This window comes from Strix uralensis, chromosome 3 (genome assembly GCF_047716275.1).
Source record: "Strix uralensis isolate ZFMK-TIS-50842 chromosome 3, bStrUra1, whole genome shotgun sequence".
Taxonomy (NCBI): Eukaryota; Metazoa; Chordata; class Aves; order Strigiformes; family Strigidae; genus Strix; species Strix uralensis.
Genome location: NC_133974.1, coordinates 11,091,812 through 11,117,177, shown reverse-complemented (window position 1 = coordinate 11,117,177; position 25,366 = coordinate 11,091,812). Strand labels below are relative to the sequence as shown.

Below are 25,366 nucleotides of genomic sequence, written 5' to 3'. Positions count from 1 at the left end.
CATTTAATATTCCTTATTCTTCCCAAGTGACATACAGTATCAACAAAGTGAAGAACAAGAGGAAAAAAGGCAGTTATTTAAGTACATATTTTAGTTTAAAAGAGCTGTAAGTACAATAAAAATACAAGGAGGAGGACAGGACAAAGTTTCTTTCTTAATACTTATGTTTACCTAATATAGGTTGCTCCTTATATTGGTGCTGTTCTGTTGCTATAGTTAAAGTTGTGTCAATACTTCAATTATAAACCTCTGTTTGAAGGGCTTTATACGGCCCATTTAAATTAGATGGCCTTATTTTTTTTTTTTGAGAGGTTTACTGGCTTTGGATGCTTCTTTGCACTTGTATATTTTTAATAATTTCTCTCTAATACAAAAGGTACTTTGCAAGCAGCTATTAAAAAACTGAAATAGATACTGGTAAAGAAAAGCAATACAAAATTTATTCTGCATTTTCTACATATAATATTGAAGGTAACTTTGTTTATTGTGTGTATTACAGCATGCATCTGAAAGGAGCTTTTTTGAGCTTTCTAATATGCTTGGTATTATATTCTTTTCAATAATACGTTTTGAAAAATAGACTTGAAGAGTCCCTCCTTAGCCTCAGGTAAATACATTTTTTTGAAGGGCTGGAAATACTTACGTATGGGATTCAAACATGCATTTTAGTATACTTGTTCAATTATGAACTAATGAAACCACAACTATTTGGTCAAGTTCATCACATTAATACAGATTTATGAGTAGCGCTCTAGTTCTCTGATCTTGTTAATTCTTCTGTATTACAGTTGCAAATGCACCACGGTCATTTAAAACCAAAGATTAGTCCTTTAAAAATACCCAATTTAAAATGCAGTTTAGTATTAGGAAAAACCAGGCTGGCTGTGTTGTCATATAGGAGTTCACAGTTCAAAAGCTGGAGCTTGGTCCAATTTTTTTTTCCCCTAAGAAAACAACCAAACCACACCACCATTCTATACTGTGAATAGGTGACATTTAACTATGTACATAGGGAAATACATTGTTTCTCCTTAGTCAAATAAATGGCTTCTATAAAGACTTTTGTGGGGAAGTAATTATGTTAGGCTGTGGCAAATTAGAAAGAAAGTTCAAATTCTGTAGGACTTACTCTCTACAATAACAATCAGATGCAAAAGTTATAGCATATTAAAAAGAAGCAGAGAGAGAAAGGAATTTAGTTTGAAATTAAAAGGGTTAAAGTTCTCATCCCTCTAATTCACCACAGTTTGAAGGTACCCATTTACTTTGAATAATTACTATATTAAGATGAATTTGTCTTATGAGAAGTGACACACACATTAATGACATCCTAAGAAACATGTGGCACAGTGGGAAAGGGCGGACATGAGGTAGGAAGAATCAGTCTGCAGCTGGGTAATGTTTAAGCTGACACACAAACCAGAACACTAGTAATGCCCTTAAGAGACATGCTCATCTTCTTGAGAAACAGTTAAAAGCTTACTTAAAATCTTTGCAATCGGCATCCATTCCATTTGGCAAACCTCTGCCATTTATTTTAGTAACATCCTCATCATCTCCTTGTTTAAGATCTCTGTTTTTGTCCTCCTCAAATGGAGAAGCCTTGCCTTTCTGATCTCCTTTCTCAGGTCCATCTGTTTCAGCATCTCTAGTGCCCTGAGGAAAAAGAATCTGTTTGATTCTGAATATTGAACAGAACACAATAGGAGCACCACAAGGTGACCTAATTCTACACTACAGTGCACGTAAACAATACAAACAGTTTGTTTTCAATGAAATTGCATTTGGTGGGTAACTTGGTCATCAAGTTTCAACCATATGCAATTAATAACTGCCAAAATGTGAAAAGGAATGCCAAGATTTATAATGGAAGAGCTAACTCAACCTTAACTATAGCGGTGCTGTTAAAGCAGTAACACTTCAAATTAGATAAAGTTTATTTTATACAGTTAAAACATTTAGTACAAAACAATCCCGTATGGAAATGTAGAATAGGAAGATCTAGAATAAAGCCCATCACACATTTTTAAATTAAGCTATTTGCAATCTTCTTCCTATCTTTATTTAAAGGTGTTAGGAAAGTACTTTTTAAGACAGCTATTTAGTCAAGTTTCCCAAACCACTTCCCTCTTCTGCCCCCTCCAACCAAGGAAGACAGACAGATAGCAACTACACACTTCCTTCTAAAAAGAAGAGTTAAAAAAAGAAAACAGACAGAGTAGAAAATATAACCATATACAACAGTAAGATCATAGCAGGTAACTAGGCAAGCTTAACACACTGCATTACTTACAAAAGCTCCTTTCCTAAACCGGGAATCCAATTTATCAGCTGGAGAGGAACTTAACACATATTCTACCATGCTCACTCCAAGGCCACCACTTTCTGATCGTGGAGACAATACAGCATTTACTTCACTGTTTCCATGAAAACCCTGTCCAGGCTTTCTCTGTACCATAATAGGTTGGGACATAGAATGGTCTGTTAAAAACAAATAAATAAATAAAACTATTGTATTTTTTTTAATACAGCTTGGAATATTTTTGCATTTCATTACAGAGGTGATATTAAACAAGACCAAAATTAAATTACATAAAAAATTCCAAATCCCAGTTTCAAAAACTGTTATTGGCACACAGCTACCAGTGCAGTATATGTTTTCACAATTAAAACTGAAGGAAAATCAAATTGAATACACAATTAAAATGTATAATATTTAGTTTGAAATAACATTTAGTAAACATGATGGATTTTTCAATACATATACATCAATCACTTACGAGGAGTTCCCCATGCAGTCTCTCTCCACTCATCACCAAGGAATATCCCCTTTTGTCCATCTTTTGCTGAATCATCAGGTTCCCAAAACTTTTTGGCAGGTAAAAGCTGTTCCAAAGAGAAGATGGTTTTATTTAAAATATACTTATAAATGGGCAAAAAATAGCAATGCTATTAAGGGGATATGCAAGTAATTAATTTTACATACCAAAGTCAGCTTTACATAAGGAAGCACACATTGCCAAGGAATAATTATAAATGCTTAAAAGTTACGTTCTGTTACTGAAGCTGATGCTGTATTGCTCAAATGACCTCAACAGACTGAGATTCTGAAATTATGAGGGAGAGATACAGAATACAGAAGCAGCTGTGAAAAAAGCTAATAAAGTTAATCTCCGTATTAAACCGAGGCAATCCTCTCAGAAACTTTTAACTAACAACTGCCTTCTTTCCGTGTTGGCTCAAAAGCTTGGCCTTGAACTAATACTATCACAATAACCAGAAACAGCGGCAGTTCACTGTAAAGTTCTGTTCACTTAGAAATGCATCACATTTCAAATTTTAGAAAGCGACTAACACACATGGTGGTAAGTCAGCTCCTTTAGACCATAGGGATCCGCTGGTTACAGATCTGTGACACTCAAATTTGAATTCTACCAACAATTTAATTTAGCTGTAATGATTTTTCTTCATTACTACTTCTAAAGCAGAAAGTTCCAAGTTAGATCAGTATGACTTCTTGTACTGTCTTCAAGGACAGAAGACTTAGTGCAATGTAACAAAAGCACTGCAACAACCGAAACAAAAATACCTTAAACGTCAGCATCCTTTTTGCTTTTATTTTACTACTATTACTTTATTCCTCTAACTCTTCCCATTGGTAGCAGTACAACTACCAAACTCTGTGTATCACATTTTCTCTTGAATATGTAATTAAAAACCTGTATTCCCAAACTATGTATTACATATTTTACAAGGTCCATCAACCGAAACTACAGTGAAAACAACTTGCAAAAAAAAAAAGCGAAGAGCTCCAAAGACAGCATCGGAATCCAAATTTTGCAAAATGTAATGCTCAATTTAGAATTCTAAAATTTTGTGAATTTAGAAAAAAACCAAATGTAATCTGATAAAGCTTTGTTTGCAATAAAAGAATACATTCTGAAGCTTTGACTCTCTTGTTACTTAAGTGACTTAAAAACCCTTCTGAACTTCGCAGCTGCTTAGTATGAACCTTGATGAAACTATTAACAAGAGTATTTTTTTTAGGTATTTCTTAATATAGCATTGAAAGAGCTTGTGAAAACAGCTTAAAGAAGGGGGTAAGATTGTCATCAACCAGCCACAATATTAAAGCTGAAACAGAGGTGACAGCTTCTCTGGAGTAACGTAAGGATTGTTGATTACTGTTTTCCCATGCTGGCCAGAGCTCTTACCAGAAACAAAGTACTCTGACTAGCTAACATACTGAAATTCCTAAGTTCCTTCCATAAATTCATTAACATAGAGAGACTCAGGGTGGAGGATGAAGAACAGCCAAAGCTCAACAAAACTACAGAAGAGTATTATGCTTGTGAGAGTGTTATACTGTTATAACCTGCCCTGACAGAGACACCCACTTTCTCCATGGGAGAATCATTACCAGGTGTCAACCAAACACACTTTGGGAGCACCAGGGTATTAAGTTTACCCCAAATTTAAGGGATGAAGTTAGCCATCAGAGGACAAAGAAACAGATTAACAGAATCTTAAAACTGCAGTTCAACTAAAAGCAAAATATTATAAATTTCAGATCACCCTATGCAATTTACTCATTCTTTTTAGCTTTATATTGTAACAAGTTTGCAATACTACTTATTTTTCATTTAGCAGGATAGTGGTAGAACAGAAAGCAAGCATTTCATGATATCTATGAAACCTTAGTTTTGAGAATCATATTTTATTTTAAATGCAGTCTAAGACAAGTTCAAATACGCGTCCAGCTGAGATGAAAGTTAAGACAAATGTGAATGTGTCACAGCCTAACACAACCATGTCAGAATAAAACAGATCGACTAATATCTTGGGTGTCATAAAACGAGCAGCACCTTAAAGCACGCTTACCCTGAAATTAGCAAATTCCACTATCATACAGGTGTTCAGAAAACACAATATGAAGAACAATATGCAAATCTAGAGCAGAACACACTGCAATACTGGTTTTGATTTCAAAACTCATGCACAGGATTTCTACCAGAGGAAAAAACTGTCCACTGATAGAAAGCAGCAATAATCCTCACTGCAAAGGTACATGTTGTTTTGGGGGGACTTTTTTGTTGTTGTTTGGGGTTTTCTTTGGTTTGTTGTTTTTTGTGGTTGGTTTTTTTTAAACTACATACTCTCAAAGTCCAAACAAATATATTCAACTGCTTGATGTCTTCATGTACTCTGGTACACAAAGAATACAGAATATCTTTAACACAAAACATAATGCATCATGTACTCCTCAAGCAGCTAAATTTAAACTGTATCCTACTGAAGATCAGATTTGCAGAAAATATTTTCATTAAAATTTTTTACACAACAAAGTCCCTCAAATATTTAAATAAATGGTATTTTTAAAAGTTTACAATTTTGGACCTCCCTGAGGGCTAGTGATTTAGATTTATTATTTATTTTTGACAGATGATGAATATGACATACACTAAGCTCTTTTTAAAGGGACATTTTAGCTACTGGATTGCCATATAAATGAGCAGCCCTAACAGCTGTGAACTATTTCATTATGGAACTCAAAAAAAAAGAGTACTTTTCAGAAAAACATAACAAGTGTGTTCCTCTTTACAGACAAGACAAAAACCCCACTTGATTAGTTCTAGTGAAAAAGACTTACTCAAGAAGTCTTCGCAAATTAAAACAAGTGGCTAAAATCATTGTGCTTTGCCCTTTGATAACATGCGCTTTGCTCAGTATTTCCTGCATTTAATCCAATAATAAAAAAAAAAGAAGCTTTACAAAGATACATCCAATCCTAATTCAAAATAATGGAAAAGATCGCCGTATTTCTTACTAAGCTCTTCCAACAGTACACTAAAAAGTGTCTTTTTCAGTATCAGCACTGATCCCCCATTATGTCCCTGGCAAATGAACAAAGCCCTTTTCTATGCATAGATAATAACCAATTATGCTAAAGCTGCCTCTTAACCAGCTCTCTGATAAGTAACTGCACAGTCTCGATTACTGGCTCCTGAATTAAGGATTTTTAAAATTATTTTATTTATTCTTAAGATCAGAAGTTATTCCTACAGAGCCTTCTACAATTGCTCCAAATGAAGTTTTGACCCCAGAAATGGATACATTGTCCCTAAAATGAAATTGGTGTGTGCTTTGGCCTTGTAAGTTTCTAGAAGAACAGACATTATCAAAAAAAAGATTTAGTTTTGTATTCTGTTTGGCAATTAATTTTATGTACGCCTGTATTAGGTCACACCAAAGGTCCTGAAGCCCACTATGCTGACCCTGAAATAGCAAACAGATGCCTAGAGAAAAGAAACAGCACCATGTGTCAGTATTTCTTCAGAATATTATCATGACCTTAACGGTCATGATAGCTTTTGGGAGCTGGAGCCAGAAGCATCATCTGTGTTTAACCAATCTAACAGCTAAAATTTTAGGAGACATTTAGAGAAAGATGCCTGCAATACAGCAGATCTCTTGCTAAGAAAACTTTAGTCTGTTTCTTTACAGAATAAATTAACAAAGAATTGCAAGACAGAAACAGATCAAGGAAACCGTACATCTGGTTCATGTTATGCTGTCCTATTCCCGATACTGACTGATACCAGGCTCCATCTGGATGCAGCTCAGATGGATAGCTTAACAGAAGGATTTCCAGTACATATTACTTCCAAAATGTGTTAGAGCATCTTAGAATGGTTTAGGTTGGAAGGGACCTTAAGGATCATCTAGACCAACCCCCCTGCCATGGGCAGGGACACTTTCCACTAGGATCAGGTTGCTCAAAGCCCCGTCCAACCTGGCCTTGAACACTTCCAGGGAGGGGACATTCACAAAGTCTCTGGGCAACCTGTTCCAGTGTCTCACCACCCTCATAGTGAAGAATTTCTTCCTTATATCTAACCTAAATCTGCCCTCTTTCAGTTTAAAGCCATTACCCCTCATCCTATCACTATATTCCCTGATAAAGAGTCCCTCCCCATCTTTCCTGTAGGCCCCCTTTAAGTACTGGAACACTGCTATCAGGTCACCCCAGAGGCTTCTCCAGGCTGAACAATCCCAACTCTCTCAGCCTGTCCTCACAGGGGAGGCGCTCTAGGCCCTGATCATCTTCGTGGCCTCCTCTGGATTCCCTCCAACAGGTCCACGTCCTTCTTATGTTGGGGACCGCAGAGCTGAACATGGTACTCCAGGTGGGGTCTCAGCAGAATGGAGTAAAGGGGGAGAATCCCCTCCCTCGACCTGCTGGCCACTCTTCTCTTGATGCAGCCCAGGACACAGTTGGCTTTCTGGGCTATGAGCACACATTGCCGGCTTGTAGTCAGTTTTCCATCCACTAATACCCCCAAGTCCTTCTCCCCAGGGCTGCTCTCAATCCACTCATCACCCAGCCTGTATTTGTGCTTGGGATTGCCTCGACCCATGTGCAGGACCTTGCACCGGGCCTTGTTCAACTTCACGAGGTTTGCATGGACTCACCTCTCCAGCCTGTCCAGGTGCCTCTGGATGACATCCCTTCCCTCAGCGTGTCGACTGCACCACACAGCTTGGTGTTGTCAGCTGTACCTGGTCTGGCTGAGCCAGAATTGGTTTTTCCCCTGTAGCAGTCCTCATGGTGCTGTGTTTTATGTCGGGAGCTGGCAGGGTGTCGATAGCACACTGGTGTTGTGGCTACTGCTGAGTAGTGCACACAGCACCAAGGCTCTTTCCAACATTCCCCCCCCCACAGTGGGATGGGGTGGGCAAGATCTTGGGAGGGGACACAACCAGGACAGCTGACCCGAACTGACCAAAGGGATATTCCATACCATATGACGTCTGCTCAGTATAAAGCTGGGAGAAAGGAGGAAGGGGGTGGGGTCAGCCTTGGTCCTCCGAGGCAACCACTACGTGTATTGGAGCCCTGCTTCCTGAGAAGGCCCGACAGTGCCTGTTCATGGGAAGTAGAGAATAAATCTGTTTTCTTTTTTTTGCTTCCGCGCACGGACCTTTGCTTCGCTTTGCTTATATTAAAACTGCTTTTGTTTTACCCACAAGGGTTGTTTTGTTTTCCTATCTTATTTTCTTTCCCCTCTTTGCCCTGTTGAGAAAAAAAGGGGAAAGGGGGGGAAGTGATAGAGCGACTTGGTGGGTACCTGGCATTTAGCCAAGGTCAAACCACCACATCAGCAAACTTGCTGAGGGTGCACTCGATCCCCTGTCCATGTCACCAACAAAGATGTTAAATAGCGCTGGTCCTAGTATCGACCCCAGTATTGAGGACTATGGTACAATGAAGACAGATTTCACTGACTATATTCCTTTATTAGCACATGGAAGAGATACTTGCTTTAGGATTCACATAGTCCTGATTTTAGTAATGATGTGAAAAGTAAGACGTAACAGCCTCCTAACGCCAAGTATTGATTCCCAGTCAGGGAAAAAAAAAGACCAAGGAGGATTAGATTAACAAGAAATTAATTTCAGTTCAGAGAAAAATCTATCCTGACAGACAAAATGAAGAAGAGGAAAACTTCCCAATAGCTAGAAGCAGATCACTTGACATGACCTCCCTTTCACACCATTCAAAAAAAAAAAAAATAAAACCACAAAGAGGAGAGCACATAAGAATGTACAACTGCCAAATCTAGATTACAAGGGTATTTATGAGGTCCTTTCCTTTAATATTTTTGAAGGTTATAATCAAAAAGGTTAGAGCAGCCATGGAATCTATTCCAGAACTACTTTATTGTTGTGTAGTACATTAAGAAAATTACTAAGTCAACCTAGCAATGTGAACCTGTATTACCTCAAGATACCCGGAAGACACTGTTGAAATTAAAGACATAATAACCTAGTAAGTGCAGGGTCACAATATAGTATCAACTTCTGATGCTGTATCACCATACTCTGGCTTTGTGTGTGTGTTGGTTCTGCTGTGCTTTTTTTTTTTTTTAAACATCTTCACAGATCCACAGAATACCATGAAAACAAACAAAATCATAACCATGCAGAAGTAGCTCAAACGGAGATAACCTAAACCAAAGATCTGTATAAGCAGTCATATATACCTCAATTTAATTCCCAGGCATTTGTGCCATCCTTCACTTCCACTGCTTTCAATCTTTCAGAGTACTTTGTGGGTGGCAAAAGAACAAACACCAATATGAATTTTACCAATCCATTCTATCACACTGCTGTGCTCTTAGTTCAACATGAATTTATTTCATTACCATGTCCTGTCAGGGCAAGTAACGCTAACACATGCTGATTACTTTCTAAACAGTTCAGGGAACTGCTTTTGAAGGAGCTAACTCATCCTCCATGGTTTAATATGCCCCCCCTGCCTTCAAAAGTACACTGATTTAAAAAACCCCAAACCAACCAAACCAGTCAAAAAAAGTCATTCGTCCCTTTAGCTAAATTACGTAAGAGCACTCTTCACCCTGGTTAAAAATCTTTCTTTTAAGGAGTATTTATCAGTAAAAAAAATAGTAAATTACCATACATTTCTGCTACGGTATGCTGGTTTCTGTTTTTCTGCAGCCAAACCTTTTTGAGATCCCAGTCTCCTTGGCTTCTCAGAGGTAGTAAGCAATTGTTTCACTAGCTTAGATACAGTGACACTGAAAACATGCCTCATTTCATAGAATTGTACACTTTCAAACAAATTACTCTGTCACCTCCCCAAGAGTATCAGTCATCTAATAAGACTGACATTGTAACACAGTAGATACAGTCAACAACCATCCCAGTGTTCCTGCAAAGTACTTCAGAAATCTTCAGTTGCCTGAAAAATCAATTTGGTCTTAAGACAAGCTCTTTGCTTCATGTCGTATAATTTAAGATTTCTTAAACTGTAACATTTCCAAACCACCAACTGCATTTTCAGCCCTCAGTAATTACCTCTCCCATTCCCCGAGATTCTAGGGCAAGAGCTTGAAACTCATGATTCATCTCATCCACAGATCGGACCTGTAGGGGGAAAAACAAAAGAGCGATCCATTAATCAAATATATTTTTGAAAGTTGAATTTGTAATACTTCACATGATTTTTGACAATTGAAAACACACACAAAATTTGCTACTCAGTCTAGACTAAACATGAGTTTAGATTTCATGAACAGATACAGTTAGTAACTAATTTAATGAAACCATGCTAATATAATAGCATGCAAGAAATTCTGAAAGACTTAAAAATTATCTTCATATATCTGGATGGATATCACTCACTATGGAAACAATGACCAACATTAAATTTGCAACAAATGCAAAAAAGTGACATTGCAGATTTGGACATAGAATATTCTTTGGAAAGGAGATGAGCCGTTGCACAGTGTTACTGAGTACACTTAGCAGCAAACAAAGAAAAGCTCACAAGACAGGTCACAAAAGCTACTAGTGACATGTTGCTTTTAAAATCTAGTAACTAGCATGATCACAATTTCTCATGCTTTCTTCCAGGAAATAGCACTCTTCCTTCTCTGTGTGTTGTCTTTTTTTCTATGCGGTAAATATGAAAGGTATATTACTAAAGCAAGAGTTGTTGCAGCGATAAACCACCTCATTTTCCACGACATGCAGACACAATGCACTGGGTGCATTCTTTCCCGAGAAAATGGTTTCCACAAAGAATTTTTAAAGCCACGACAAGCTTAGAAAAACAAATAAAAAAAGGGAAATTCAGATTTGTTTCTCCCCTTCCCTTGTTCCTCAACAATGAGATGCAGCTGGGTAGAATGGTAAAGTTATTCAAGTTCAAAGTAAAATTAAAGTTTCCCTCCCAATATCAGTCTCTCCTGAGGAGTAAGTTTCACCTAGCAAACCCATTTGTTTACATTAACAAATACAACAAAATGAAGTTACTCCATACAGCTGGTAACACATTAAGATCACTTTTCAAAATACACTCAAATTTCAGGCAAAGAAACAATCTTGCACTTTTAACATTCCGGCCCAAACAGCTTTTCCAATTCTTTCTTGGAGTTGGAATAGTGTTAACTACCTGTCGATAGACGCTCTATTCTCAGAATTCTACTCTCAAAATATTGCTATTGCCCCATAATCACTATAAGCCGTTAACTTCTAAGGTTGAGTGTCTCCATACTTTTGAGGAAGAAATTTCACAGCTCAAAGAAATATTCCCTCAGAAAAAACCAATATTTTAATTAAGACAGATTCTGAAACCAATTCCCAACAATTTCAGTGAGCTACTGAAGAGCAAATTTAGTTTCACTGTGAATTACAGGGGGGGAGGCAGGAGGAAGGAAATCAGCATCCTGGCCTTTTTAAATGTCAGCATCACTGGAAAGTCAATTAGGTTGATTTTATTATTTTAAAAACTGAAATCAGAATTTCATGTAGCCTTAAAAAAGCTAAAGACATTTTTTCCAAATGAATTAAAAAATAGATCATTTATAATTTATGTGAAAGAAGCTCTTTTTTATTAGCTCCAAGGGATAATAAAATCTTTGTGCATGCACACAGAAAAATTCACTGTAGAAGAGGAATTATTTAGAAAGAAAAATCAGAAATTCCAATTTTGAAGACTTCTGAATTTGGATATTAGAGTTTCCGAAAACAGAATTTATTCTGTATATGGTTGAGAGATTTGATTATCTTACCATAAGCCACTGCCCATGTTGAAGTCACGCACTTTAGTTTCAATTACAGTCAAATAGTAAATTAGGTACTTCTGTCTCAAAAGGTGGTTTTGCTCTAACAGTATCTCTAAACAAAATTTGTAGCTAAAGCTTGCCAAACAATATTTACAAGAAACACTACCCAAATCACTCTTAGATAAAAAACAACCACACTTGAAAGATGTGTAAGTTTTCAGTTGTGGGTTTTTGGTTGGGTTTTCTTTGGGTTTTTGTTTTTTGGTGTTTGGGTTAATTGTTTTGGTTGGTTTTTTGTTTTTTTTTTTTAAATTTTATTTTTGGTGGTGGTTTTGTTTGGTGTTTTTTTGTGCTGTAAGACCAAATGCTTATTTTTCACAATCCAGCAAAGTTCAAAAACATGGCCACACACATTTCCAAGTCTGTAAGAAAAGACAATACAAGAATAAGGGTAATACCACAGCTAACTCCTTTTTTTTCCTGAGCATTTCAGAGTCAACTCTAAGAAACGTGACTTTTTCTGAAACTGCAAATAAACTTTAGTACACTGAACACTGATTTTGCTTACTGGCCCCTTTCTTACAAACATGAAACTTAAGTGTTATCTACTACTAGCAGTAGCAACAGACATAATACTGATATTGAATACATTTTTCATAGACAAGTTTACAGATTGCAGAAAATATAGGCAGCATTAACGTCTTCTGAAGATCTCCCTTCTTCAATGTTAGCCCTGTCACTACAACAAAAGAAAACACCCAGAACGACAACCACCAAGCTAGATGTACTACATATAAAGACATGCCCTGTCCCCAAAGGAAAAACTTTGGTTAGCATCATCTGTACTATCAGGAAGTTTTATTTTCTCTAATTCAATGCCAACATTCACCCAATTCATATGCTCCAGAAAAAAATATATTTAACATATACTTTTTTAACCTCAAATTCAGAACATTTGAAAAACAATTTCTCTATTTTCATTCATTCCCTGTCATCTGGAATAATTCATACATCAAAAGAGGCCTACAGCACATACTGCTCAACGTTTACAATTTTTTCCTAGTTTTGGTTGATTATGTATTTTCTCTTGTTTTCTTCTCCCCCGACAATCACCCTGAAGACTCCTCTTTCTCCATTTACCACCTACCTGCTTTGGGGATTAGTTGCTAGATCTAATCTTAGTTTTCAGGAGTTGAATGCTAATAGCCTTTCCAACTAAGAGAAGCAGGAAATGGTTCCACACTTCTGATACACATCAGATCATTCCACAGGGCCCCCAAATTATGCACAAATGGGTACTACACACGAAAGAAGTCTTTAAGTATAACAATTTCTCACGCACTGCTGTTAAATAGAACCTTTTAAGTGTATCCATGAACTTTTCCCCTTTGACACACTGATAGAAAATTCTGATGTTTTTGCCCTTCCACAGAACCTGGATACAACATACCAGCATGTATTAGTCCAGTTTTCATCACAGCATTAGGAATGAGATTTTAACACAGAGTAAAAATAAAATTATATTCTTTTTTAGTAAACTCTTTCTTCTTAAAGTTTACACCCTCTCTTCCCTTGAAATTCACAAAACTATTTTAAATCTAGTCCTACGCAAAAACCTCTTTACTCTGTCAAAACTCCCAGTTAAGAGTAGTTATCTCATTTCTTTATGTATTTCACTACTACTTCACACTATGCCCACAAGACAATCCTCAACACTGAATGCTGCAATGTTCAACCAATAAACTGAGTTCATGACAGAGCTGAGCACATCTAGCCAGCTACTGATGAATCGGACAGTCCTTCCATCCTTCCCCCAGCAGCTTTTACCACTCCCCTCCCAATGAACTTGGTAATCATCAAGTAACAGGTTTGATTCAGAAGGTCTTTTTCCTTCTTTTTCCATGCATGAGAATTTCACCAGATCAGAATCACAGAATGGTTTGAGTTGGAAGGGACCTTAAAGATCACCTAGTTCCAACCCCCCTGCCACAGGCAGGGGCACCTTCTACCTCCCTAAAACACCACAGGGGCGAGACCACTAGATCTGACACGGAGAATTCAACAAGGAAAAACTGGTCTGGAGCAAGGTGGAGTAGGAGTACTTGCTTAGTGGCAGCTGGATGATAAGCCAGTAACATGAAACCATGTCCTGACATAACTCAGGACAGAATTCAGGAGATAGACTGTTGACTGGATAGTCATCTAGGATTACCACAAGAAATGCTGCTTAAAATAATATCCATTTCTGGAATCCAGGCACCTAGATCCAGATCTACCAAGTACTCTCTCCAAAAACCTTGAATCCTGCCAGAAATAAGCTTCTAACCATTTTCTTGCAAAAGCAAAGCCTTCTTTGAAAAAAAGAGTTGAAGAAAAATAACAGAACCACCACCAAAAAAAAAGATACTAAGACTTCATTTTATAAATCAAAAGTGGTTAAACCAGCTAACCAGAAAGTAGTAAAGATACTTTTTCCTGCATGAAGAAATTCCAGATCTCATCCTGCCCCTCCCAGGTGAAAACTCTAATCCCCCTGCAAAGAAAAGAAGAATGACACATTTTGAAGTGATGGTACTAGGCCATAAATTCAACACAAAACACTTGGCAATTACAGTACTGTGACTGGAAAGAAAAAGAAGCTTCTGTTCACATTGTAAACACTTGAGCCTTTTCCTTTATTTTACTATATGCTTTAATGCAAAATACCTTTAGTAGTTTTCTACAGGCGTGGCTCTTCTGCAACATTTATCGTCTTATGTATGATATGGCAGAGGCTTAGAATTATTAGCAAGGTTGAAACTAATTTAAGAGCACTAAAATGGCTATATTTTAAAACACAATACATAAACACTGTCTTGTAAAGCCATGCCAGACACTTGACTACATATACAAAAAGCTCATTTAACATTTCAGATGGGTAGCCAGCAAGAAAGTACTAAATATTTTAATACAAATTAAAATGTTATACAGAAATCTAGTAGAGATTTATAACAAAGAACAACAGGGGAAAGCTATATAACAAGCCTAAACTGCAAATCCTCAAATCTCTATTATCAAATACTGTAGTTCAGTGCTGTATATAGAGATTTCTCCTCTAAAACATTTTGCCAAATTACCTAAAATTTCCTTATTTTGGTTTAGAAGACAGTACATCCAGATTAAAAAAAGCTGCTCAGCAGCTGAACAGGCAACTACTAGTCACAACTGAACTATGTTTTGTACACAAGTTACTTACAAAATACTAAATATTTTGTGTAACATTTTAAGAAAACAAGGCATTTGTTTGATTAAAGCTGCCTTTGGCTAGACATATCTTCCCATACCTCTCTGAGGCATCAAGGAACCAAAAGTTCACTTACTGCCATACTGGTTAATAAAAGCTGCTGCCCCAAATAATTTGAAGTCTACAGGTATGCTGTGTTTTGAAAAGAGATAACATTTTTTGAGTACCATATGTAGCTGTAATGCAACTGCAGACTTAACTAAATACTCTGAAATGGAGCAGTCCAATCTCCTTAAGCAGTCCAAATAAGCATTTCTGACAAAACACCTAAGCAACCAATTTTATGTCCTAACACACATTTCCATGGTTATAAGGTCAAAAGCAAAACATCTTCCCCCAATAAGTATTTAACAATTTTCATTGCATTAAAAAAAAGTGTTATAAAACCAGCTCAAACTTCTTGCAGGCAAGTGAAAAATTCTTCAATCCCTGTATCTTAGGCTTCTTAACTGATATTCTGAGACTGAGCTATACTTTTGCACTGTATGTCCCTTAATACATTCAAATGCTCTAACACAAACAAATTTAGTTTGTCAATCTAGTTGGCCTGGCTAAGCAATCACTCTAGATCTTAACATTCTTCTGTTCTATTTCCTTGTGAACTTTGTATTCTAAGTTTGAGAAGCAATCCTACCAGAACTGAGGACACTAACAATGAAAAAAATGAAAGTAGGAGATTTCAAGTTAGGGTTTCTGCAACGTGTAGCAAGGGGGGAAAAAAATAAAATATCTACTCAGCAAAAACACTGCCCACCCTGATGAAAAAGCTACATCACAATGGGGCAAGGTGATCGTAAAGACCTCACACTTGTATGTACAACACTGACCAATTCTGCTTGTTTTCTTTTCAATAGGAGTATCAGTAATCTGGAAGGATGCACAGAGGAGAAAGGAATTTCCTAGGCTTTTATCAACAGCAAAGATATATATATATATGTATAAAATTATGCTGCATAGCACCTCAAAAATCACTGCCAAGTTTGCAAGTAGATACATAATTTCCAACAGAGCATACAGATAAAGCACAACAGGACACCACCTCCCATGAAGAAAAGCAGAGGAAAATGACAGACATCTTGCCACCTGTTTCAGAGATATGTGATGGTTCACCAGCCTAACAAGATTCAGGAACCTTGGGTTCTGTTCTCAGCTAGAGAATGAAACATGGTCTAGGAAATAGTTAATTGCACTCGTTCTTCCCAGACATGAACTCTTCCATCACATACGAAATTTCTCTCTCCCTTGCACAGGCTTTCATGCCTGTCTTCCCACCCAACAAGTTCAAGCTTTGCCCCAAGAGCGGCAGAACTGTTAGCACAAGTTTTTCTGAACTACTGTCAGGTGTCCTCAAACTCAATCCCTACAGTCAAATACTGGCAGAACTACCAGCCTCACATAAATGAATAATAATGTGTCTGTACTGAAACCAGATTTTATATAACAGTTATGATGTTTGCTCCATTTGAAGAGCTAAAGTGATATATTCAAACATAAGTAGGGCATGTAGTTTATACTAAATAACTTAGCAGGTTTCTCAACAAAATCTTTTAATCATGTAAGAAATTATCCACTCAAAAGACTTTCTAAGAAATGTACAGAACAGGAAGTCAGGGTGACACATTGCAGATATTTTCAAAATAAAAGTCCAGAGAAGAGACAGTTGATAAAAATTTTATATATAATTTTACAAAATAGAACTCAAATACCATAAAAATTGTCCAATTAGAGTTTTTCTAAACAGGAAGTTACTTGTAAAATTTTAATTAAAACAATTAAAATATTTATCCATACATTTTTTAGTTTATTATTTAAAAGACCTACAAGAAAAGGTATTTCTTCAAAAAGGGGGTCGACTGGTCCTTTACTGTTTGTAAATCAAACTGAAGAACTGTCTTTTGTATAAGAAAATGTACAGGTTTAATCTCCAATGTGAAACAGTTAAGGTGTAATCCCATCTAGTTTGGCAAGATTAACCTTCCCCCTACCGCACTCTCAGACATGCGTGTATTATTCTGCACCTCTCACTTCAATGTTCCTGCATACATATACCACAAACAAAAGAGGAAGACACCAAATATATTCAGAAGTTTGAAAACAAAGCTGTGAAATGAAATTTGAGTTGCAGTTCTTGTCTAAGCATGCTTATTATTTAATTGGTGCCGATTCCTTAATATATGTACATGACAAATCTTTTTTTCTAATTTTAAAAACCTACTCTTTTCTTGTTAAGCTAGTCAGCATAATCTTCCTGTAACACAGTAGTAAGTGCTATTGGTGATGTGATAGAAGTTTAGAGGAATTAATGAGAAATTTCTAACCATTATAGTTTCATTCTACACTGAAAGGCTTTGTCAGTAATAACACTATACAGCTATTCCTATAAGGAAGCGTGACATTCATTTGCTGCATTGCTGCTTTGAGACATCAGTCCTCATTACTTCATCATTAGCTCTTATTCAAATCCTTTTTTTAGTAAGTTTATAAACTTAACAAAAAACTTGAGTGCTCTCTAGGCAATAAGCTATTCAAAACAGGCTTAAACCTTTGCCTCTTCTGAAGATGAAAATGCTGTATAAACCCAAAACTTATCTACACACAAGCAGGAACTAGGGACAATTTATCTCAATATATATTGTAATGATTAATGAAACATAACTCCCATTTTAATAGTCAACAAGCTCTTCTTAAATGTGTTAACAAGAATTGGAACAATTAGAACATACAGGCCTAGAATCAAGTAAAAATTTCCATAAATTATCTTTCGACATTGCAGTCAAGACTTTTGTTTTGCTGATGTGTTTTCTTTAGATACCTAAATTATTTTCACTTTTCTTTTTGCTACCAGAGAATCTGAAACAGAACATCTCCCCCCCCGCCCAAAAAGTAAAAAACAAGCTTTAAATTTGTGTTTTAAAAATTATGTATTTTTTAATACCACCTTAAAAAGAATGTGATTTTAAGGAATCTCATGGAACATAACTGATTTATAAACAATATAATTTATACCAAGACAAGTATTTTGTACATACATATATACATATTCCCCCCACCCCCATTAAAAGTGGGGCTGAGGAAATGGCAAGTCACTCGGACAGAATTTCCAGGAAACGGTTTTATTTTGTGCTACTGTAGCACTGAAATCAGAAAAGTTCCTCCCATCCCAGCAATACTGGATATATAGCAATCCCCTTCAGAGCATTTACTTTCATTTTCTTTACTCCTGAATATGGCAGATGCATTTATCATAACATTCATTTTTCAAGGATATAGTTTTCAGGAACACTACATGCAAAAACTGAAGTTCCGACAGTAATTCTCCTACCCAGAAGTTTCTAGCATCATGACTTCTCCCTCACAATCCAGTACCCTTGGAACCAGCTCCGTTGTGGTTTTTTATTTCTTCCTCTAGCAGGCAAGAAGAACCTGGGGAATACCAACATGGTCTGACATTCTCGAAGCGGGTGCTAAAACCGGAGATGAAGAAATGGAACTACCTAGTCTTCAGGCAATGAATCGAATTGTGGGTAGTACAAAAAAGAATTCAGAATTTTTAGACTTCTCACTCCACTATTAATAACTAGTTGTTCTAAAGAAAGCTGCTGATAAAACACACAACTTCTCTGTATCACCAGCATAAAATGCCAGTGAAAAACACAAAAGTTTCAAATATATGCCAGTCTACTTCAAAATCTAGCTTGATTCTTTGAGCCTTTAAACTCTGCACAACCTCAAGGACAGCCAGAGAACGTTAAAGCATGTTTCTTTAAACGTATTTTAAAATTGCTATAGGGAAGTATATGTGTTTTATACTTTATCTGTCTACAGCAGGGGAATGGACACTTAAAGAAGCTGCTGTTATCAATTTTTTTCAGCTGTTTTCTAAGGATAGAATATAGACAATATGTGTGTTTAAACTAACCGTAGATTTCTACAATTACCTAAAAGCTGAAGAAAACAGCCAACTGCAAATAAAACTAAAGAAACTACTTCTAATTCAATAAACCTCATTTCTAATTCAGTAAGAGCAGCAACTTAGCCTTGGACATTAATATCATTAAATGTTGGCCAGCATAGTCCTTCAAAGGAAGGAAAAAAAGTCTAAAACACCAGACTTTGGTGAAGATTAAGCTACTGGAAACAAAGTAGGCTATATGCAATTCAAATTGAAGTAATGTAAGCTTTGTAACAAAAATTAGTTCAAAGATTGGCATTAATACATCTGTGTTACAATGGATTTAAAATCAAGTTTTTAAACCTTTTCACTTAAGAAGCCAAAAAAAATTAAGATCACTTCGATGTAAAAGCAGCTATCAGCATATAAACAGCAGAACTTAGGGTAGGCAAAAGGTAGACAAAAAAAACCCCAAATGTTTCAATTACTATCTAACAAAATATAAGGAGGTGATCTTACAAGCAAAATTTCCCATTAGATGTCTAAATTCCAGGTTATTCATTCTTATCCAAAAGAAAGTATTCCCTCAAATCATTTACCCAACTACGTGCTGCTCCCCGCAACCCTTCACATATTACCCACCACTTTGCTTTGCTCCCTGTGAATTCCAACCTCCACTGTTTTCACTAAAGAGAAAAGCTTTCACTTAACTATTCCATTACTTCCAGAGATGCAAGGGCCCCCATCACCCTGACTTTAATGTAAGCTGTACCAAACCAAGGTCATTCAGAAAACTAAATGTAGCTCCTCCATGCAATAAAGCAGTGTCATACATTTTCATAAACCCTAGTTTTAATCACATGAAAAAAAGAAAACAAACTACACTCTAAACCTGCAGATAACTTAGATTAAGCAAAATAAATAACTAACCCAAATTTAAAATATTTTTATTTTCTTGACACCCTGAATAATAGAAAAAAGTAAGACAACATGAAGAAACACACTGCAAATGTGAAATGGCTGAATGACTTATATGCAGCCATTTTTTCCTGAGCTTACTGGTTCCCACCACCTTATCCTGGACATCTATGCAAAACTCTCCTAGCATGCCTAAAACAAGTTTTAGCTTTGGTACATAACTCCACAGTCACATAATAATCACGTTTGGAATGAGGCCTCACTCATAATCCCACCTAGAACCTGGAGCACAGCGGAATAAAATGAAAAGAAACTTCATCTGGCTCCGTAAGCAGCCAGCTCCAGTCTCTGATTCCCAGTATGTCAGGCTCCAAGGTGCACAAATAGGCGCTGGCTGCTTCCAGCCCACGTTACCTCCAGAAGCAGTTGCTACCGTTCAGATTTAGGCTACTGCCGATAATTCCTCGCAGACCTGAACCAATTCTGCATAGAGCTACTGCTGCAAAAGTATACAGGATAATTTATCCATATGTAAATCAAAGATAAAGTTAACGCACAGTTGACCACATGCTGTTATGTTGAGATGCCAACTGCTCAATAAGCACTGAGTACGAAGGACTCTGCTTCAAAGAGCTCTCAGTCTAAGCATAAAGCAAGTGACAAAGATTGACAGAATGAGACACTGAATTGGTAAAGTAAGAATAAAGTAGTGTTTCACATTAAGATGCTCAACAATGCATGAGTGCCAGGTATTTGGAGACATCAAGAAAATGTAAAGACTAATTCAAAGAGTACGTCAGAAAGGGTGAAAATTTAAAGACCAACTCCAGAAGTATGTCAAAGCACAAAAAAGCTGAAGAAAGCAGAGGCATGCTTGTGAATATACTTAAACACACAACTAATACAATTGACAAAGAGGGGGTAGCATGTCACAGTTTGATAGCATGAGACAATATGCAGTGGGTGGGAACTGGTCAAGTATCACTCAAGCTAAAACTATCAGCTGCAGCTCAAAATGTTGGTGAAAAGGTCAGAAACTATACAGCTGCCACAACACAGCAAGTGTGATTAAGGAAGAGTCTCTGAAGAAGAGAAACTACATGAAATAAACTTGTTTGCAAAAGTCAGGTGACTGCAATTACTCTCCTTGTCCTGACAACAGATAACCTTAAGATATCTATTCCATGCATATTTGAAAGTACTAGAAATACAAATCAAGTATCTTCAAAATTAAACACTGAAATTTTCTTCTCTCTAGCTAGGGAACTGATTTAAAGTGTATCACAGAAGGTTTCTTAATGTTTTCCTTCCAGTTGAATTACATGAAAACACCTTGCAGAATGTCACAAAAAATTCCTTCTTAGCTATTCCAAATCAAACAGGGGGGAAACACAGACAAGTTACCTCTTTCCAGTTATGTCTGCTGCCAGAACTGAGAGTCACAAGCAGGTAACATGGTGATGTCTCAAGTACACAGGTTGCAAGATATTTAGATTTTTTTAAACACACAAAAAGCCACAACCTTAAAATTCACCTGAAAAACTTATGATACTTGCTCCAAATTATACAGCACTAGTATGACGGAAAAAATCTCACCAAGTACTTATTAAACAAGCTTTTCTAACAGGGCATACAACATTTTTCAAAACAGGAATCAAATGCCCTCCCCCCAGCTCTCCTCTAACCACAATGGAAACTCCTTCAAGTCTAAGATTTCTTTTCCTAGTTTGTGAGGCTTGAAAAATTTTACTAATTTAGAAGTTTGAGAAGCTGCTTAAATCGTACATTTGACATTCATAATCTATGTTTCTAGTTAAGTGGAGCTAAATGCTACTGTGATTAATTGAAGAAAATAGCAAAATAAAAATTTAAAACCACTGCAAACTTAAACACTTTAACAAAATTTATAGAACCTGTTGATTACAGAAGTAAATGATCTTCAGCACAGCTTCAGATGGACGTTAACTTTACAGGGAAAAGGAGCCATCATCAATCAGTCAAGATAAAACTTGAGCTTTTACTATGATAGACTAGCAATAACAAGAAAGTATTTATGTGCTGCATAGTTGCTCAGCACTTGAAAAAGTCTCTAAAGTATCTGTTTATGAAAGTTATTTTGAAAGCTCTTTAAAAGTTGTATTTCACAATTACAGTTTATTTTTAAACTTAAGTAAAAGTTGCAAACAGTTAGGAAATCAAAAAACATGGACTGCAAGCTCACTTCAGACTTCTAGGGACAGTTTTAAGTAGAATCTATAAAAGGAAGAACTAATGATTCAGGAAACACGATTCCCACTGTAAGGTCAGGAAACGGATTATGTTGTTCCCAGTTTGAATGCTGAGATTATGTTCATTGTTCCAAAGGATAGCTACATGACTGTGAGGTCTCATATGGGAAAATTATTTCCCAATTTCCATTGCACAAACATATTAGCATATCTTATTTGAACAAACAAAATCTTATTGTTTAAAATCAAGGCAAAATTTTCACTAGAAATTGTCCATTTTATCCTGGAGGCAACAATGTTAAACATTTGCACATTTTATTAGTTTAATAACATCCACACATTTTCTCATGACTATATTAATTCTAATATATCCCCATGGAAGTCATGCTGAATACTTGCAAAATCCAATACACAGAGCTTCTCCTTGGTACCAGAGAAGTGCTAAAAAGCTCTTGAACTCAGTAAAACTCTTTCCTTTGTTCTCTCCATCCCCCCAAAAAAGGATTTTTCTTTGTCACAGCAGCTATTCACAAAACTTCTCAAGAAGTTCGTAAATTATAACACAAATGAGTTACAGCAACTGCAGCTCAACCAAAGCTTTGTGCAAAGACAGAATTTATATTCTTTTGTTTATAGCTTTGCTATCCTTTGGATGCTTTGAAAAGGCTGCTACAAACAGCACTTCTCTGCCATTCTTTTGCTTATCAACTCTTGCTTCTTCAGGTTCTAACAAAGGCTCTGGTAGACCTAGCTGCAGGACTAACGTTTTCACCATCAGTTCTTACCTTTTTCCCCCTCTACTAGAGGCAGAGCGCACAGAAGCAGCAAACAACATGTTAAAAATCATAACCACATGCATTTAGCTTAAACTGCTGAAGTGCTTAAGTACCTTCACCACGAGGGAGAGAAGTAAATAGGGCAGACAGGGGAGAAGACAGGACAAATAGCTTGGGCAACATCACACTGCTGTAGCTCTTCGCTTCAGCATGTGGGACAAACATTTGCAAGTACTCTAACACCCAAGAAAATACATCCTGAGCTTCCCAAAAACCTCATCGCTCTAATTCCAAATATTACGGACTGACTGCTAATCACTAAGCCTTTGTATCCTAGACAATTCTTCATTATAGAAGTGATGTGAATTAATGACAAACAGATCACTAACTTATCTGCAGCCCCATGGGGATGGTAACAAAAGGATGAGGCCACAGTGGACAGTGGTGTTCCTCAGATGTGCTATCAAAGAGCCTGAAATGCTTTTTTGGTCTTGAAGGAAAGAAAAAAAATTGTCAAAACACCAAATGAGACAGTTTTTTACTTAGTTCATTAGCTTTTAACACCCTTTTCAATATAAAATATTTTAAAGGAAGATGAATGAGACCCAGGGATGGTTATTTCTCGATTAAGTTCATACTTAATCTTGTCAGTCAGTGACTAGATGCTCACTACTGTTTTAGTATGAAAGGTGACAATGGCGGTCTCCTGACTCAACACTTCTGACTTTGACATCTTGTACTGAGGAGCTGTGCATGCATTACCTTTCAGCTGAGCATCCAAAGACTGTTGGATATAATCTCCCACACAAGTGAGTGCTCCTCTAGCCTCTGCCCTCCTTTACACTGCCAATTATTCTGTATAGCCTCCCCCTCTGCCAGCAAAGTAGTTCAACTTTCCGAAGTTTTTGCCACGAGTAACTGTTGTCCGTCACTTTAATTTTCTGTTGCTACAGCCGAAGCTACCATAGAACAACACAGACGGAATGTGAACGTTAACAATATCACACATTTCTGTGCCTCTTATTCTGAAATGTTCTATGAGCCAATGATACTAGTCTTGCATCAGAGTGGCTAGTTAATTTAGACACCAACGTGTCAAGCATACACTTATCAAAAAGATTCTTCCATCTCAGCTAAGTGTTGAATTCCATTCAACTGTGGTGTGTCTGAACTTCCTGTTCTTTTCTTAAATGCGTGTGGCACCTGAGATTTTTCCATCGCAGTCTTGGTAGTTTCCACATCAGCACACATTAAGCCTCAGTACTACCACACAACTCCAGGATAACCCGCTTCATCTTTCCCTGTGCTATCAATGGCCTCTAGTGCTACTGTGTATTACTATAGAGTATTTCAATTGGAAGAAACCTTCTAGTCCAACTGCTTGAACACAACTTAAAGCATGTTATTAACGGCATGAAATGCCTTCCAATTATTGACACTTCACTGATAATTCCCACAGTTCATTTCTCAGTAATCCCTTACAAGGGACACTGACAAGCAACTCTTCAGTCTTTTAACCAGAGTAAAAATGAAATATCCTACTAGACAAATAATTATCTTTACTAAAGATGCTGTCTTGCCTTATGCTGAATTTACAATTTTCCATTTTTGTATTTCACTTTCTGTACATTTTAAGTTTCTACTGAATCCGCAGGGCTAAAGCTACATTGTCTTCACAAAAAAAATGGTTCAGTCTTTACATATTTACCTACAATACTTTTTTATTACTTCAGCATTGTCTTACATTCTTTGACTGCACCATGACATGCCAAAATTTATGTAAAATCCCCAGTTTTAAGATACGCTTAGATAATGTATGTTGAATCAAAGATTTCAATATCTTCATTTCTACTTCTTGTATATATACATATCTATATTCTGTGCAGCTGGCTCTAGGTGGTCCTGACTGAGCAGGGGGGTTGGACCAGATGACTTCACAGGACTGCTCCAACCTCAACCATTCTGTGATATTTATCTACTATACCTGCTTCTATTTTCTTCATATTTTTTATCTAAATGCATTTTAAAAAAGTATCTATCTTTCATATACTAATCTACAGAGATTCTGTCTACCCAATACTCACAGAACACAATTGCAACTAAACTCCTTCCACAGTTTGCATAAATTTAGATTTTGGAAAACTCACTTCTTTAGTACTTCTAACTCAAGAAGTCTGTTCTTTAAAAAAAGCAAAACAGTAACCTCTGCCGTCACAAAATCCCCCAAAACACTGGTACACAGAGAACACTCAAAGCACTGAAATGGAGAAGTCTCCTGATCTGTACTTGATTTCTGTTCACATTGCTAAGGAAGAATGGGAGAAGTGAAAAATGGCAGAACATAAAGGCAGTACTGATTACAGTAGGTTGGAAAACACTGTTTTCACACGGGAAACAATGTACAGCAAAGCAAGAGTAGGTTCCCCATCACTAAATCTTCATAATGTGTAAAACTATTGAAGCACTTAAAAATAAGAGTAGTTCCTTTGCATCCCCAGTTCAAGTTACTAGAAAACACATATAAGGTTCATGACATTTACCTGCTGGAGGAATGCAGAAATATTTTGATGGACCTAACCGAATTAAACAAAGCTGCTGATTAAGACATGGCTCTGGTTCCCACTGGGGATGGAAAGCAGGTGGCAGGAGATGCAACCGTTACTCAGCATTTACTTATC

At 36.7% G+C, this 25,366-nt stretch overlaps 1 protein-coding gene across 11 annotated transcripts in view; it reads right to left on the bottom strand.

Annotated features, from left to right (window-relative positions):
- PUM2 (pumilio RNA binding family member 2) overlaps positions 1-25,366 on the bottom strand; it is a 77,143-nt gene that overhangs the window by 38,847 nt on the left and 12,930 nt on the right. For 10 of the 11 annotated variants that reach the window (XM_074861499.1, XM_074861498.1, XM_074861494.1 and 7 more), the window contains 4 exons: positions 9,880-9,948; positions 2,781-2,886; positions 2,294-2,481; positions 1,484-1,656 (listed from right to left, as the gene is read on the bottom strand). In XM_074861499.1, coding sequence (XP_074717600.1) covers positions 1,484-1,656; positions 2,294-2,481; positions 2,781-2,886; positions 9,880-9,930 — 518 coding nt within the window. In that variant the 5' untranslated portion in view covers positions 9,931-9,948. Of the gene's footprint in view, positions 1-1,483; positions 1,657-2,293; positions 2,482-2,780; positions 2,887-9,879; positions 9,949-14,060; positions 14,122-25,366 lie in introns of those variants that run through there. The other variant, XM_074861496.1, reaches the window with a different exon arrangement.